The 15,820-nt window shown below is 37.4% G+C and overlaps 1 protein-coding gene across 1 annotated transcript in view; it reads left to right on the forward strand.

Moving 5' to 3' along the window:
• LOC125995115 (neutral ceramidase-like) overlaps nt 1–15,820 on the forward strand; it is a 96,911-nt gene that overhangs the window by 15,738 nt on the left and 65,353 nt on the right. Inside the window, exons 2-3 of the mRNA XM_049764669.1 lie at nt 12,637–12,772; nt 14,214–14,218. Of these exons, the coding sequence (XP_049620626.1) occupies nt 12,642–12,772; nt 14,214–14,218 (136 nt within the window). The 5' untranslated portion in view covers nt 12,637–12,641. The remainder of the gene's footprint in view (nt 1–12,636; nt 12,773–14,213; nt 14,219–15,820) is intronic.

The raw sequence follows: 15,820 nt of genomic DNA on the forward strand, positions 1-15,820 counted from the left end.
TATGAAGTGTCTTTCCAACTGCCTGTTCACCATTTGGATACCTTCTATGGAAAATCGTGTCTTTATTCATCTCCTCTGACTACCTTAAAATTAGATTTTGTTGTTGTTATTGAGTCAAATCCGCTTCCATATTTTATGTATTAATCCCTTATTTGATCCATGATTTGCAAATATTTTCTCTCGTCCCATAGAACTCATTTTTTTTTTATTGCTTTCTTTGCTATCCAGAAACTTTTTAGTTTAACCTAGTTGGGCTTATTGATTTTTGCTTTTGTTTGCTTGTGTCTTTTGTGTCATATCCTGTTATTGCCAAGACCATTGTCAGGAAATCTTCCTCACATATTTTTTTCTTTCTTTCTTTTTATTTATTTATTTATTTATTTTGGTTTTGGGGCCACACCCATTTGATGCTCAGGGTTTACTCCTGGCTAAGCTCTCAGAAATTGCCCCTGGCTTGGGGGAACCATATGGGATGCCGGGAAATCGAACCGCGTCCTTCCTTCATTAGCGCTTGCAAGGCGCTAACCTTACCTCTAGTGCCACCTTGCCGGCCCCTTTCCTCACATTTTCTTCTAGGAGTTTTATATCACACTTTTAGGTTTTTTGTTTACAAATATTTAGTTTGAGCTAAGAAGGGAATCAATTTTATTTTTCTGTACATGCTTACCTTTTAAAATACAATCACTTGATTTTTGGCATTTTGTAGACTGAAAAAAAAATTGAAGGGACTATGTTCAGGCCATACCCACTGTTCTCAGTGCTTACTCCTAGTTCTTTGCTCAGGGGACCATAAATGGTGTTGGAGATTGAATTGGGTGGGGGTGTCAACCTCATGCAAAGTAACATAACTCCTATACTATTTCTCTGGCCCCCTGAAAAAATATTTTTAATTTTGTGGCCACACCTGACAATGTTCAGGGGTTACTCCTAGCTCTTCACTCAGGAGTTATTCCTGGCACTATTTAGGGACCTATGGGATGTTAGGGATTGAATTTAGATGGATCACATGCAAAGCAAGTTCCCTACCCTCTGTAGTATTTCTCCGCCCTCCCCCCCAAAAAATTAAAATTAGATTTGTAATTTATCTAAGTAGTCATCTTGATTTGCCAATTATGTCTTGGTTTCCTAGGAATTTATGTTAATCAGGATGAATAGAAGCTTACTGTGCTATATATATTATATATATATATATATATATATATATATATATATATATATAAAACCCCTCATATTTGAGTTGCTTAACATCCATACAGATTGCACTTGTATATTGTCTGTGTAAAGTATACTGTTGACTGATGGCTCTCTGAGATTGGTTATTGCCAAATAGTGAAACAGGATTTTGTAACTTATTACCTGAGTCTTGTAATTATAAGAGTCACCAGAGCAGTGGAAGAGAGAGCATGGAGACTTCCACTGCCTTTGCATTAAATTATTCAGTCCACAAAATATACATATCGATGATTCACAATCCATTGAATACTAGCTACCAGGTCCTGAAGAGCAGAAGTCTTCAAGATGCATGAGGGAATTGAGGACCAGAGATAGATGGCTGCTGAAGACTTCTACAGTGACCATGGGCAAGTAATTTACCATAAGACAAGAGAGCTAGACTAGATTATGTATGACTTTACCACCATTGCCTCTACTCACTATCCTTGAGTCGAAATATCTGATTTCTTCTTCTTTTCTTGTTTTTTGAACCCTTTGTAGGCATTATCAGAGTATACTGAGAAAGGGCAGGTGACTATATTGGACTGTGTATCTTATGGTCAAGCTAGAATCTCTAAAGGCTTATGATTTGGTTTTAAATTTAACTTTATTATTATGAGTAATATATCTCTTGGTTATTTATTTCATTTCTCTATGACTTTTTTCCCCCTGTGAGATAGAAAAAGTATCATGCTTTTTTGGATTAATTTGAGTACTAAATTCTTATGAGTTAAATTACAAAGGCAATTCTTGTAATATTCTTAGAATTATTAAGAACATGATATTATTATTAAGAACATGTTAAATATTCTAGAATTATTTAATATTATTATTATTGTTGATTCTGGGCCATACCCAACACTGCTAACATCATACTCCTGGCTATGAGCTTAGGGACTATTCCTGGCATGGCTAAGGGGCTTTATTTGATTCCTGTAGTACCAGGAATCAAACCTCAAACTTGCAAGTGGCCTATATAACTTTTAATTTGGTCCCCATATTATTTTATTTTTAAAAGATGATTATCCTTCTTTGCTTGGTTTGATAAATAGTCAAAATTCAGCAAGTTATTGTCCTTGGGTCCTGGTGTCATTAGTCACCTAACCTATGTGTTCTCTAATCTACAGACTCATTAAATAGAATCACAAACACTGTCTATAAAAAAAAAAGACCACCAAGCCTCGCTGCACTTGTGTGTCATCCTCTTTAGTTTAGATTCTCTCTCTGCAGGGCCCTGCCTTGACTATATCATAATTGGATTCTCTTTGGCTCTTGCCTGCTTGAGACTCTTGGCTAGTTTCTTCCTGACATCCTAGTCTGATTTTTTTTATTTGATTCATGTACTGGCCTCTGAGATTCCTGAGTAATCTAGGTAGCAAAGGTGGCAAACCTTTCCCAGTGTCTGTTTCTCAGAACTGAAATGCTGAATAAGCTCTAGTTTATCCCAAGCCTCACCCCTGGCTTCCACCTCATGAGGAATCATCAGACATATAATCCCTTGCATTCCACTGACTATAACCTTCAAGATTACTGAACCCCAATCAATGACTAACCCAATATGTTAATTACTCCTGTTAACACTGTTTTCTTAAGGAAGATATAAATGGTAGTTTTGCTTTTCTCCCGGGCCCTTGACTGGGTGGTCCTTGGGAATAAGTCAGACAAGTCGCAATAACCGAGAAATAATACAATAGATAGGTGCTTGACTTAAAAGTAGCCAACCCAGATTATATCCCCAGCAGCCCATATTGTCCCCTAAGCATGGAGGGATTTGGGGAGAGAGAGAGAGTAAGAAAGAGAGGGAGAGGGAGAAAGGAAGAGGGAGAAGAAGAAGGAGAAAGGGAGAGGGAGAAAGAGAAAGAGAGAGGGAGAGAGAAGAGAGAGAAATGATGTACAATTGCTTGTTTGCCTGGTATTGGCCTCATTTCCTCCCTTCTAACCTTTTGATTGATCTAATGAATGATTTTCAGTAAATCTGCTCAGGGCATGGAAGAGAAGAAATATTCTTCCTGGTGGGGTTCCTTTCATGCTTGGTCTGCACAGTATAGAAAGATAACATTCTTTTTTTTTACCATGTTCTTCCCAGGTTACCTTTGCCCCTGTTGACAGAGAGAACATAGAATTTGGCAGAAATTTGATAAAAGAAAATTGATTTTTTTTTATTCTGTTGGTCCTTTACTAAATCCTTTCAAAGGACAGTATTCTTTACCTCGGATTCATAGTATGGGAGGGAGGTGCTAAACATCTGAGATTTATGTAGTTTGAAGAGTTAAATCAAAAGATAATATCCTCCTGTCCCTGAAATGATGATAAATTTAGCAGCAGCCCATTCTCCCCCAATCTGGCATCATAATCTTGTATGAAAAACAGGTTGGATTTGTCATTGTCAAGTGCAATACATTCTCATCTGCCTCTCTGAAAAAGATAAACCATTAGAGAATAATTTCCAAATACTCAGAAGAGTTATATAACCCGATAAACACTAACTCTTAGTTTTTACCTAACATAGATGTAAAGATCTTTTGTAATTTCTATTTTATTTACATTTTATTTTATTTTTTTATTTACATTTTAAACCTTCTGATATTTTGAAAATTGCAAAACAAATGAAAAAAAGCAAACATGACTTTGTTTTATATTTTTGGCCAAGTTAACAACAATTCACTATTATATTTTAAAATTTGTTATTAATTCCGATGAGCCATTGAATTTATAATACTATTGAAGTCATTTTTTTTAAATTTCAGAGCTACTAAACCAAGCCCTCATTCAATGTTTCAAATCCCTACCTTTATTTCACAGTCCCTGTTTTAATAACCAGGTCTCATGGCTTGTTTGCATTGGGAAGTGTCTAATTCTTTTCTTTGTTTCTTTATTCTCTACATATGATCAAAATGATCTGGTATTTCTCTTTTGCTTTCTGACTCACTTCATTTAGCATGGTGTGCTCTAACTTCATCCAAGTTACAGTGGACTGAAATTTTAGCTTTTCTCTTAGCTGATTCAGATTCTACTGGGTATATATATGTGTGTGTATACATACACACACCACACCTTCCTAATCCAATAATCTGTTGTCGACACCTAAATTGTTTCCAGATCATGGCTATTGTAAATAGAACATTAGATACACATAAGTCTATTTGGATGATTCTTTTTGTATTATGGGAATATATTCCCAGCAGTAAAAATTCAGCATCATATGGCAGTTCTCTTCATGTTTTGTAATATCTCTAAATCCTTTTCCAAAGAAGCTGAACCAAGCAAGTCCTACCAGCAGTGAATGAAAATTTCTTTTCACCACATCCTTCTAGTTTGGTTGTTTCTAGTCTTTTTCATATAAATCATTCTTTCTGGTGTGAGATGATATCTCATTGTTGTTTTGCTTTGCATTTATCTGATAATTAGAGATGATGAAAATTTTTCCTATGGCCTTCGATCATTTTTATATCTTCTTTGGGGGAAATATCTCTTCAGCTTCTCTCCCTATTTTTTGGGATGGTTTGTTGTTCTTGAGCTTTGAACATGTGCTGGACTTTAGCCTGAGATTGCACGTGTATATATTTTTTCCTAATCAATAAGATGCCAAGATTGACTTAAAATGCACAGAAAGAAGAGGCCCAGAAAATGGCTCAGTGACCGAAAGTGAGTTCAGATCCTGATATGGTCCTCCCTATGCATACAGAGCCAATGTTGGCCAAGCTGCAATTTGTGAGTTTGTGATCCTGAGTGACAAAAAATGTGAAGGATGGCTGAGTGATGTAATAAATACTGGGGTGGGAGTGGAGTTATAGATAGTACAGTGGAATGGGCTCTTGCCTTGCACATGAGTGAGCTGGGTTCAATCCCTTGGCACCACAAAATGTCATTCACGCTCCTCCATTTCCAGGAGTATTTTCTGAATGCAGATCCAGGAGTAACCTTTGAATGACCCTGGGTATGGCCTAATTTCCCCCTTTTCCACCATCCCCAAAATTAAAAGCACCCAGGATAACAATGTGACCTGAGCACTTGAAATCTGAATGAGGCAGTGGAATATACAGAATTTCAACTGGGAATGTGGTTCAGCAGTAGAACACTTTCTTTGCTTATATGTGTGAGATTCACAACACCAAATACTTCTCTGAGCAACAGTAGGAGCAAACCCTTTCCCCAAAGCTTAGCAGAATGTGACCCCAAACCCAAATAAACAAATAAATTAAAAGTACAGAACCTATCAGTCTTGAGCATTCACATTTAATATAATTAGTTCATAATTCATTTGCCTGTTACTACCATGTTAGAAACAGCTTTAAAATATTTTCTATGTGACTCAAAGCAAGGTAGGCTTTTACCAACCTCTAAGTTCAAAAGACTAAGATAACCAAGGAAAAAGACTCAAATCTTCAGATTCTAAATTTCTGCTCTTTTCAGACCCTGCAATCTTTATCTTTTGTTCTTTACATTGGAGGAAAGTCTGGGGCAACTTTATGGGAAAAACACTCTGAAGACTTGGAATAAATTATGAATTCTTATTTTTTGTGAGTCTTGGGGGAAAGGAGAGCCCAGGCAAATGGAATCAAACTGGGATTAAGAAAAAAATATTTACACATGCAATGTCAGGCTAAACTTCAGCACATGTTCAAAGCTCCAAAACTGGTTGCTTTACTGGGATGCAAGGAGGTCCATGATGTCCTTCCATTCTGTGCTCTACTTCTAAAGTGCTCTGACCTTATTTCTGATTCTGCTTAGAGATCATCCTGGAAGTACAGGAGGACTTTGCTTCGTCATCTGTGAGTGAGGAGTGAATTTAGGAACTGGCATATTCCCAGAGACAAAATCACCAAGGTAGAGTCAAAATAACCTAGACAGTAAGTTTGATGAATGCAAAAAAAAATAGTAATTCAAAGACTGAGCTTGCATTCTGGAATGACTATTTCTGGATTATGCTCAATTTAACAATTCTTTCCTGATCTGGAAGTCCTTTTATAACTATGTCTTCATCTGTTCATGGGCAACAATGGATGTGCATGAGTGAATGTCATGTGGATGGAGAATAGGGAACCACTCTTGTCCATGTAAAATGTCCAGTATATTTTTCATTCCTTCTTCATCAATGGTTGATTGGTGAGTGGTAAGTATAACTTCTATTTAATTTTCTGTTTTAGTTTGCAGGCATTCTTGACTAGGATGGGCATTTTAAAATTGGACTTAGACCAGCAGATCTTCTGTGATCAGGCTGTTTCAGGAGAAGTGCATTTATATAATCCTTAAGCCACACTCACACCCACATTTATCACAGGTATCTGAAAATTAACTTCTGATATACTTTTCCTCTACAGATACCAAAGAACTCTGAGAAGTAAAACAAACAAAGTTCAAGGCAGAAGGAAACATCATTTTGCAAAACTGGTTGCTTTCCTGGGATGCAAGTTTCTTTGGAGTAATCGATTCAGGTAAGAATCTGTGTATTTTGGGAGAGTTTTGTCTAGAATCAATGTTTCCATGGGGTTGCGGAAACTCCAAGTTTAATTTCTTAGCTTTGAAAATTAATTTTGCTAAATTACTACTTTTTACTATTTCATTCTGACCTTAGCTTGGTAAGGATGTGGAGAGTGATTTGCTATTATGTATTTAGAACCTCCTCATGATTGTGAGAAATTTAAAAACTAGATTAAGTCTATACTCTGAGGAAATATAAAATCCTTTAAAATATTTTTCTAGTCTTTGCTCTTCAAGGTGCATTATCTTCTGAAGATTATATAGTTTGTTCTTTAACATTTGAAATAAAAATGTATTCAATAACGAGAGAGAAACAAATAGTGATAGTGGATTCAAAAACACGGTAATATGTTGGCATTAAGTGTTGAGTATTGTAGAGTGGTGAAACATATTGGACACATACTGAAGCCCCAGTAAGAAGAAGAAAATTTACTATTAAAACAAATAAATAAAGTGAATTTGGAAAGAAGGAGGAGGAGGAGGAAGAAGAGGAGAAAGAGGGAAAAGGAGGAGGAGAAGGAATAACAACAACAACAACAATAATAATAATAATGTAAAATATGTGGAGGTAGATGTTTTGCAGTTGAGTACTCCATGTACTTATTAGCCTTCATTTTCTTTTAATCTTTGTGCAAAATAAGCTTTGAGCTTAGGAACTTAAACAAGAATTTGGTGTATTGGGCTCAAAATTTGCCACTGAAGCACAAACTAATGAATAACTAGTAAATTTCTTTGTGTCACTAAAGCTTTAAAGACATTTGACATCTGGGAGCTGACAGTAAAAGTTGGGGCCAAGACAGAACTAATTTTCTTTTCCTTAAATTTGAAGTTATTTCTGTTGGTAGTGTGGTAAGTGATGATAATGATGGTAAATAAATCAGAAAATAACCATAACCAATAGACAGTCTCCTCCCTCCCTCTCTCCCTCCCTCCTTCCCTTCCTCTCTCCCTCTCCCCTTCCCTTCCTTCTCTTCCTTCTTCCCTTCCTTCCTTCCTTCCTTCTTTCCTTCCTTCTTTCCTTCCTTCTTTCCTTCCTTCCTTCCTTCCTTCCTTCCTTCCTTCCTTCCTTCCTTCCTTCCTTCCTTCCTTCCTTCCTTCCTTCCTTCCTTCTTTCCTTCCCTCTTCTCTCCCCTCCTCCATCCTTTTGAATTCTCTTCCTGGACTGATTTTAGCCTTTAGTTCAGGGATTGCAAAATGCAATAAATACAAACACTAAATAGTAATTTTGATTCATAAAATTCATGGATAAGGACTGTAACAGGCTGATAGGCATGCCCCATTCAAAGAGAAAAATAGATATTAAGTATTATGATAGTAATATTAAGTATATTAAATAAAAGAAATGCTAGCTCAACATGCCATATTTTATAAAACATTTGAAAAGAAAATTAGAAGTTACATATTTGTAACCAGACTCTTTAGACAAATGGCAGCTTTTTATTTTTAAAAAAAAGAGCAACTCAGATTGCCACAACAACTATCTAGTTTATAGTAATTATATTTGTTACAAATTTATAACACTGGGGGTAAATAATCTTAGCTTAATGTCACTATTTAGGTACAAGCACTGGGATTCCAATTCCATTTCATTGCTCTGGCTTCCTAAAGCATGATTAAAATAATGGATTCTAGGGCTAGAGAGATAGTATAGAAATTAAGGTACATGCATTCAATGCATCTGATCCTGGTTCAATCCACAGCACCATATGCCCCCTTCAGCACTGCTAGGTGTAGTTCTGGAGGCCTAATAGTCAGCAGAACTGACAGCATTGCAGTATTCTCAGGTTCTAACATTGAACTGTCTGTTCTGCACTCAGGGATCACTCTTGGTAAGTAGGGGGACCCGATGCTGGGAATCGAATTTAGGTCAATCCTAATACTACCCCCAGACTACCTTGTTTTTAATATCCCAGAAATGAGTGTAATCATTCAGATGTCTATCCTTCCTCTGATTCATTTTGTTCAGCATAATACTCTCCATATACATCTATGTATATGCAAATTTCATAGCTTCATATTTCCTATCAGCTGGATAATATTTCATGTGTAACTGTACCACAGTTTCTTTAGTCACTTATTTGTTCTTGGGCACTAGGGTTGTTTCCAGATTCTGGCTATTGTGAATAAGCACTGACATTCTTTCTGGTGATTCCAATAATCCCTTAAAACTGGCCTCATATTGAAAGGAAGTAAAGTGATAAACCTGATAGAGGCAATTTGAGGGTGAGGGGCGTCATGACAAGAAGATATCTGGGGAAATTGGTGGCAGGAAATGATCAGTGGTGAAGTGATGCATGTTGGAATATTGGATGAATGAAAATAAACTAAATAAAAATTTTAAAAAAGCCTTAAAAATCTGGCCTCTTATAAATTCTCTTTAATAACAGCAAGAAGTGCAGTTTTTCATACTCATCAGGTACTGTTAGATTATATTTTGTTTTACCCAAAACAAAATCTTTCCCCAGCTCTCTCCTTTTTCATCCTTAAACCAAATAAGTTGATTAATCTGAATTTAATTACTAGCCTCTTGCCAGTATGTTTTCCTCTGCAGAATTTTTTTCTTGTTTTGAAGAAGAAGAATAACAACAACAACAAAATAGAGCTGGGGCAAGAGTGATAGCACAGTAGTAAGGCATTTGCCTTACACATAGATGACCCAGAATGGACCTGGGCTCAATCCCCTGCATCCCATATGGTTCCCAGAGTCTGCAAGGAGCAATTTCTGAGCGCAGCCAAGAGTGACCCCTGAGCACCGGGTGTAGCCCAACCCCCCCCCCCAATTATAGTGAGAAAAGCTTTATATATTTGTTGCCTTGAAATTCCTGTCAGCTCCACCCCCTTCTTTTTTTGCAATCAAGCTTTTAGTGAAGCCATTTTGTTTTTTGGTTTTGGGCCACGTCCAGTGACACTTAGGGTTTACGCCTGGCTATGAACTCAGAAATTGCTCCTGGCTTGGGGACCATATGGGACATCGGGGATCAAGCCCATCTGTCCTGGGTCAGCCGCATGCAAGTGCTCCGTCCCCTTAAGTGAAACTTTGGCTCTTTCTTTACCTTTATTTTTCTTTCTTTTTTCGTTTTTCTTTTTTATTTTAAGGATACCAATAGAGTGTTTAATAGACCATTGTTGAAAAAAATGTTTTAATTTTTTCAGACATATATGCTGAACCATTGTTTGTCATTATACTTTTAAGGACACCGATAACTGTAAAAACAGGAATATAGAAAGGACTTTTTGACATATTGAAAATTATAAAGCATTTTGCTGATACCCAAGATGAAGGTTGGGCTCATAAAAAATCTTGAATAGCCTGTTGGCCAAAAGATAAGACATAGGTGACAATTACCCTACAGAGATTATTAACATTTCACCCTGGGGGGTTAACCCCTGGGGCAATGCATTGGTACCAAATGTAAAGGCTCACTCCCTGTAATCCAGTGCTTCTCAAATAGTGGGGTGTGCCCCCCAAGAGGGCTGCGAGGCTCCTTAAGGGGGGCGCGTTTGACCTCAGCAAACACTGTCATAACAAGCTAAGCCCCGTGTTTATGTCTCTGCGGGGGGGTACGAAAATGTTTTCTTCTTCCTAGGGGGGCATGACAGAAAATAATTGAGAAGCACTGCTGTAATCTAACCCCAGGAGAAAGGGTCTGGAGCTGGATTGCCATGTATATTAATAAACTGAGACATTCATATGGTAGAAAAGCATAAAGATGGGATGGCTTCAACATCATCTGAAGCCCACCAAAATAACCTCTATTGACCAGCTCAATCCACAACCTGGTGGGGGAAGGATAGAGAGTGACAAAGCTATCTCAAACTAATCCAATCTAGTTGGTCCTTTTACATGTAAAGAGGGGTGGGTGAAAAAGACAGAGGGGGCTGAGGAAAGTATTTGTCTTGGGTAAAACAGGATGTAATATAACATGGTACTGTTTAAACACAAGATATTATTAAAAGTTAGAACATGGAGAGGCTGGAGTGATAGTATAGCAGTTAAGGCAAGTGCCTTGCAAGACATGGGTTCAATTTCTGGTATCCCAGAGCACCACCAGGAATGATTTCTGAAAGTAAAGCCAGGAGTAACCACTGAACATTGCTGGGAATGACCCAAAAGCAAAACAAAACAAAACAAAAGTTAAAATATGAAGGATCTTTCTCTTCAATTTCTACTGTCCCTATGCAAAATCAAACAAACAACAACAAAAAACAAAAAAAAACCCTAACAAACAAACAAAAAAGCACAAATTAAAAAATTTTTTTTGTAATTGTTGTTGCTTTTTATTTTTTTCCCTGTGTTTTGATTCGTCTCTATTTCGGGACCATGGTTAGTGTTTGGTTGCTGTCTTTATTGCTGTGATGCTTTTCGGGTTTGTTTGTGGTTGGTTTGCTTTTGTTTTTGTTTTTATAGGTTTGATTTTTTGTATTATTTTTATGTTTCCCTTTCTTTTCCCCTTTCTTTCCTTAAACTGATTTTTATAGTCTTTAGAAGGACTTCTCCAGTTTTTTGTTTGTTAGAATTTTTGCCTCCCCCTTTGTTCTTTTTTCTTATTTTCTTACCTTCAAACAAAACCACATAACTTGAACCATCTTGTTCTGCTTCACAAATTGAGGGGGAAATAATGGAGGGCACCAAGACCAAACAGGTATATGAACATTGAGTAGAAATATAAAAATGATCAGACTTAAACACCAAATACAAAGCTAACTACAACAGAATTCATACCCAATCTACAACAAGCTACACACAGAAGGGACCACTTATACTAGCAGCCTGGGAGGCAAAGGAGAGGCAGTGATATGGGATGTATGCTGGGAACAGGGGTGGAGGGAGGACAACATTGGTGGTGGGAATGCCCCTGATTCCATGTCACTATATACCTAAAATACTACTATGAATGATGTGTAATTCACTTTGGTCAAAATAAAAATTATTATAAAAAATATGGAGGATCTTTATGTTTTGTTCCAAATTTCTTGTTTCTCGGTGGCCATAACTTAGTTGTGTGTAGGGCAACTACTCTGTCAGTGCTCAGAAATTGCACTTGGCAATGCCTGAGTGGTGATACTGGGGGCCACAGTCAGAACTTCAAGATGCAAAAATTAGGGCCGGAGAGATAGCATGGAGGTAAGGCATTTGCCTTTCATGCAGAAGGTCATCGGTTCGAATCCCGGCGTCCCATATGGTCCCCTGTGCCTGCCAGGAGCAATTTCTGAGCATGGAGCCAGGAATAACCCCTGAGCACTGCCGGGTGTGACCCAAAAACCACAAAAAAAAAAAAAAAAGATGCAAAAATTATGGTGTAGTTCTTTGAGCTATCCACTCAGAGCAGAATATGGCGTGTGTGTGTGTGTGTGTGTGTGTGTGCGCGCGTGTGTCTGCGTGTGTGTGTGCGTGTGTGTATGTGTGTGTTTAAAAAGAATATGGTGTTTAAGATCAAAGTTAATAGTTTTCTCCAACATGTAAACAAAATAATTTTGGTTGGTCCTCAACTATGGTGCATAGCCTTAAATTTAGTCAGCCTTCTCAGAAGAACAGAAAGTTGTGAACACACCAGTTATCCCTGCTGACAAAATAATCTAACCTAGACCCTGTATAGTCCTATAAAAACATCATAAATAAAAGTAACTGTGATGTAGTCAAGGAATGCAATGTATTTTTTGCTTAGGGGTCAAATGATGAATGGTGGCTACCAGGTTGAACTCAGCTGAGAAAAAAAACATCATCTGAGGTTTTCAAAAAGTGCTATTGATCTTTCTCTTCATGGGCTTGAGGTATAGAAATAAATAGTGAATAGTATATGTGTATTTGGATTTGCTGACCCTGGTTTATCTATTTATCTGAAACTGTTAAGATGTCTTAATCCTACACATACATTTCAATTTATGATTCTGTATTTTTTAACACCTTTAATTATTTATTTCTCCATCTTTGTTTTTCCTCAGGTGATATGGCCAAGCGCACTTTTTCAATACTAGAAACATTCCTAATTTTTGTCCTCGTGATGATGACAGCAATCACTGTGGCTCTTCTCAGCCTCTTGTTTATAACCAGTGGAAACATTGAAAATCATAAAGGCAAGTGTCATGGTGACAATCTTGCATGCTATTACTACTTAATTACTGGGACAAGAGAGTGCTTCCTGATAATGCTGATAGCATGAACATTCGAAGTGTACTTAAGTCCAAGGTGACTGTTTAACCTTTTCTTGAATTGCCATTTCTTTATTTTTGAAAATCAATTTTTATTAGGATTACCTTTGCCTCCACATAGCCTAACATGCACTTATTTGTCTTATACTTTTTCACAGCTCTATTCAAGTTTCTTCCAGGTTCTTAGTTCAAATTCCTGGCACCACATATGATTCCATGAGCACTTTTTTTTTGTTTTTTTTTGTTTTTTGTTTTTTGTTTTTTGTTTTTGGGCCACACCGTTTGACGCTCAGGGGTTACTCCTGGCTATGCACTCAGAAATTGCCCCTGACTTGGGGGGACCATATGGGACACCGCAGGATCGAACCAAGGTCCATCAGCTTGCAAGGCAGACACCTTATCTCTAGCACCACCTTCCCAGCCCCTTCATGAGCATTTTCAAGACCTCTGAGTTTCTTCACACACACACACACACACACACACACACACACACACACACACACACACACACACACAATTATTCAGGTCTGTTAAGATGCTTGAATTTCTTCTTTTTCTCTTATTTTGGTATCATATTCTCCTAGGGGCAAAAGGAGTATAAAATACCATCCCCAGGCCCTCCCTCCATTTTCAATGTTGGAAAAAAATTACTTTTTTTCTAGGCAACATTTATAACCAATCTATGATAGAGTCTGTGATCCCATCTATGATGAGTCTGTGATGGAGTCTGAACTTTGGTGTTAAGTTGCATATCTGTTAAAATTTGTAGAGATCGGTCTAGGGATTTAGTACATGGATTAGGACAAATGCCTGACCCAAGTTCTATCTCCAGCACCACATGGACTCTTGGCCATCACTGAGTATAACCTGTGAGTCCCCAAGCACAGCTGGGTGTGACTCTAGTGGCCTGTGAGTGTGCCTGGATAATTCTGGTGGTCTCTTGTACCACAGGGCCCAAGCAGCACTGCCCCTCTGGCCTTAAAACTAGACCATTCATGGATAAGCCAAATAACACAGGGAATAGCTGCTAGGGTCCTAGGGGCATCCCCTCCCAATGTGTAGAGAAGAAAAACAATGGGATTAAATTAGTCTAGAGAAAGCATTGGCTTTTCTGAGACACTGGGGCCACTCTTGACAGTTCTCACCACTCAGGCAGGATGGTTTAATGTTAAGGCTAGGGATGGGACACTGCTCAATTTCTGAGTGGTTAGAGATCACACCAGTGATCCCCACCAGTGCTGGCCAGGGGACTCCAGGGTTATACCTTGTGGTGCTCATATGGTCATATAGTGTACCCCATTGGCTCTGTGCTATATCACTGGTCCCAGAGACAAAATTTTCACATTGGTTTTTGCTTCAGAGGCCTTTAGGCCTTGTCTGTGTACTCTCAAGCAGGGCCCCTGTGTTCTGCATTCCTTTTTCTCGTGTGTTAGTGGTGAGCAGATCAGGGTCTTAGATTTCTACAAATGAAGGAATATGTAGAACTTGTTTAGTTTCTGCTTTTAAAATGAATGAATTTGAAGACAGATTCAGGGAAATTAATGATTGAAATAACTTTTTTCATGATAAAAGTTGCTTTTTGGGGGAATGGTTTGTTTCAACTCTGTAGTCAGGAATCTAGATAATGTTCTCACTTGATTCACATAAAATTTATACATAGGTAGTTGTGACATTAGAATTATTTTATTGGAAACAAAACAGAGTCAGAATCTTGAAAAGAACTTGCTCTTGTCTCTGATTATGTTTGGCTTTGGTTTGAACCCCGGTCATTGAAACCCATGAAGCAAGATTAAGCATGTCTGTTTTCTTCCTTGAAATATTAGTGTTTTGTCACACACACACAAAAAGTCACAGGGATGAGAAAGCATGATCTAACTCCATTCAGAATATTGTAGAAGAAGCATCGAGTCTGAAGTAGAAGTAGTTTGTTCACCATGAAATGTTGATTAACTTTTCTACATTTCCATTATATGTAAAATGGAGAAAACTTCTTTTCTTTGCTTGTTTTTGGTGTGTTATGCTCAGCTACTAAACCTGAAGTAGTAAAAGGATGCTAGATGTTAACATTTTACCTAAAGAACTTTCTAACCACTAAGTCATGTGTCACTGATCTTTGCTGTGTTGGCCTATCAATAACAGCTTCTTGTTGTGTGTAGGTGGAAACATAAACAATGTTTATTTTGATGTTCTATATTTAGACATAGAACTTGATATACCAAAGTTTGTAAAAAAATATCAAAACCGTTTTAGTTATTTTTAACTATATATTGACATATTATTATTTAAAATAGCTCCAAAATTTATTACGTCAATTTTACAGAGGAGAACATTTGGATGTGACAGGTTATATCATTTCTCAGCTAGTGAGTTGTAGAGTCAGTTTCAAACACAAAGTATTTGTTTCTAATACTTGTGTTTTTTTGTTTGTTTTGACTTTTTGTCTCCTTTGATGGTGGCATATATATCCTTGTGTGTGTATTATGTGCATATAAATTTACATATTATGACATGATATCCTTAAAATAAGATAGAACAATGTCATGAAGTAGATGATGCTCTTGGTTACAATACAAACATTTTGGAAGATAAAGGAAAATCAGAGCAGGGTATAGTCGGCTCAGAAGACATACTGGAGATAAGGGACTGAGCTAAGTATCGTTTGAGGAAAATGAACTTAATTTGAGGAGGCTTTTAGATATTTGTTGGTGAAGAACAGGGGGAAGTTTCTAGATGAAGAGATGATGGTAGGAAAAATCCCCAGAAGGTGGATTTAGGAGGCTTTGTGAAAGAAAACTATGTCCTCTTCAACTGGAGTCAAAGGGCCAGGATACATAAAAGACAATGATGTTCACTACAGAGAGTGGTGATGAAAATCTAAACTTTTGACAGAGACCTTGATTGCTAGGGTGAAATATCTGCAGTCCAAAATGAAAAAAAAAAAAAAAAAAAAAAAAGGACCCGGAGAGATAGCACAGTG

Source organism: Suncus etruscus, chromosome 17 (assembly GCF_024139225.1).
Source record: "Suncus etruscus isolate mSunEtr1 chromosome 17, mSunEtr1.pri.cur, whole genome shotgun sequence".
NCBI lineage: Eukaryota > Metazoa > Chordata > Mammalia > Eulipotyphla > Soricidae > Suncus > Suncus etruscus.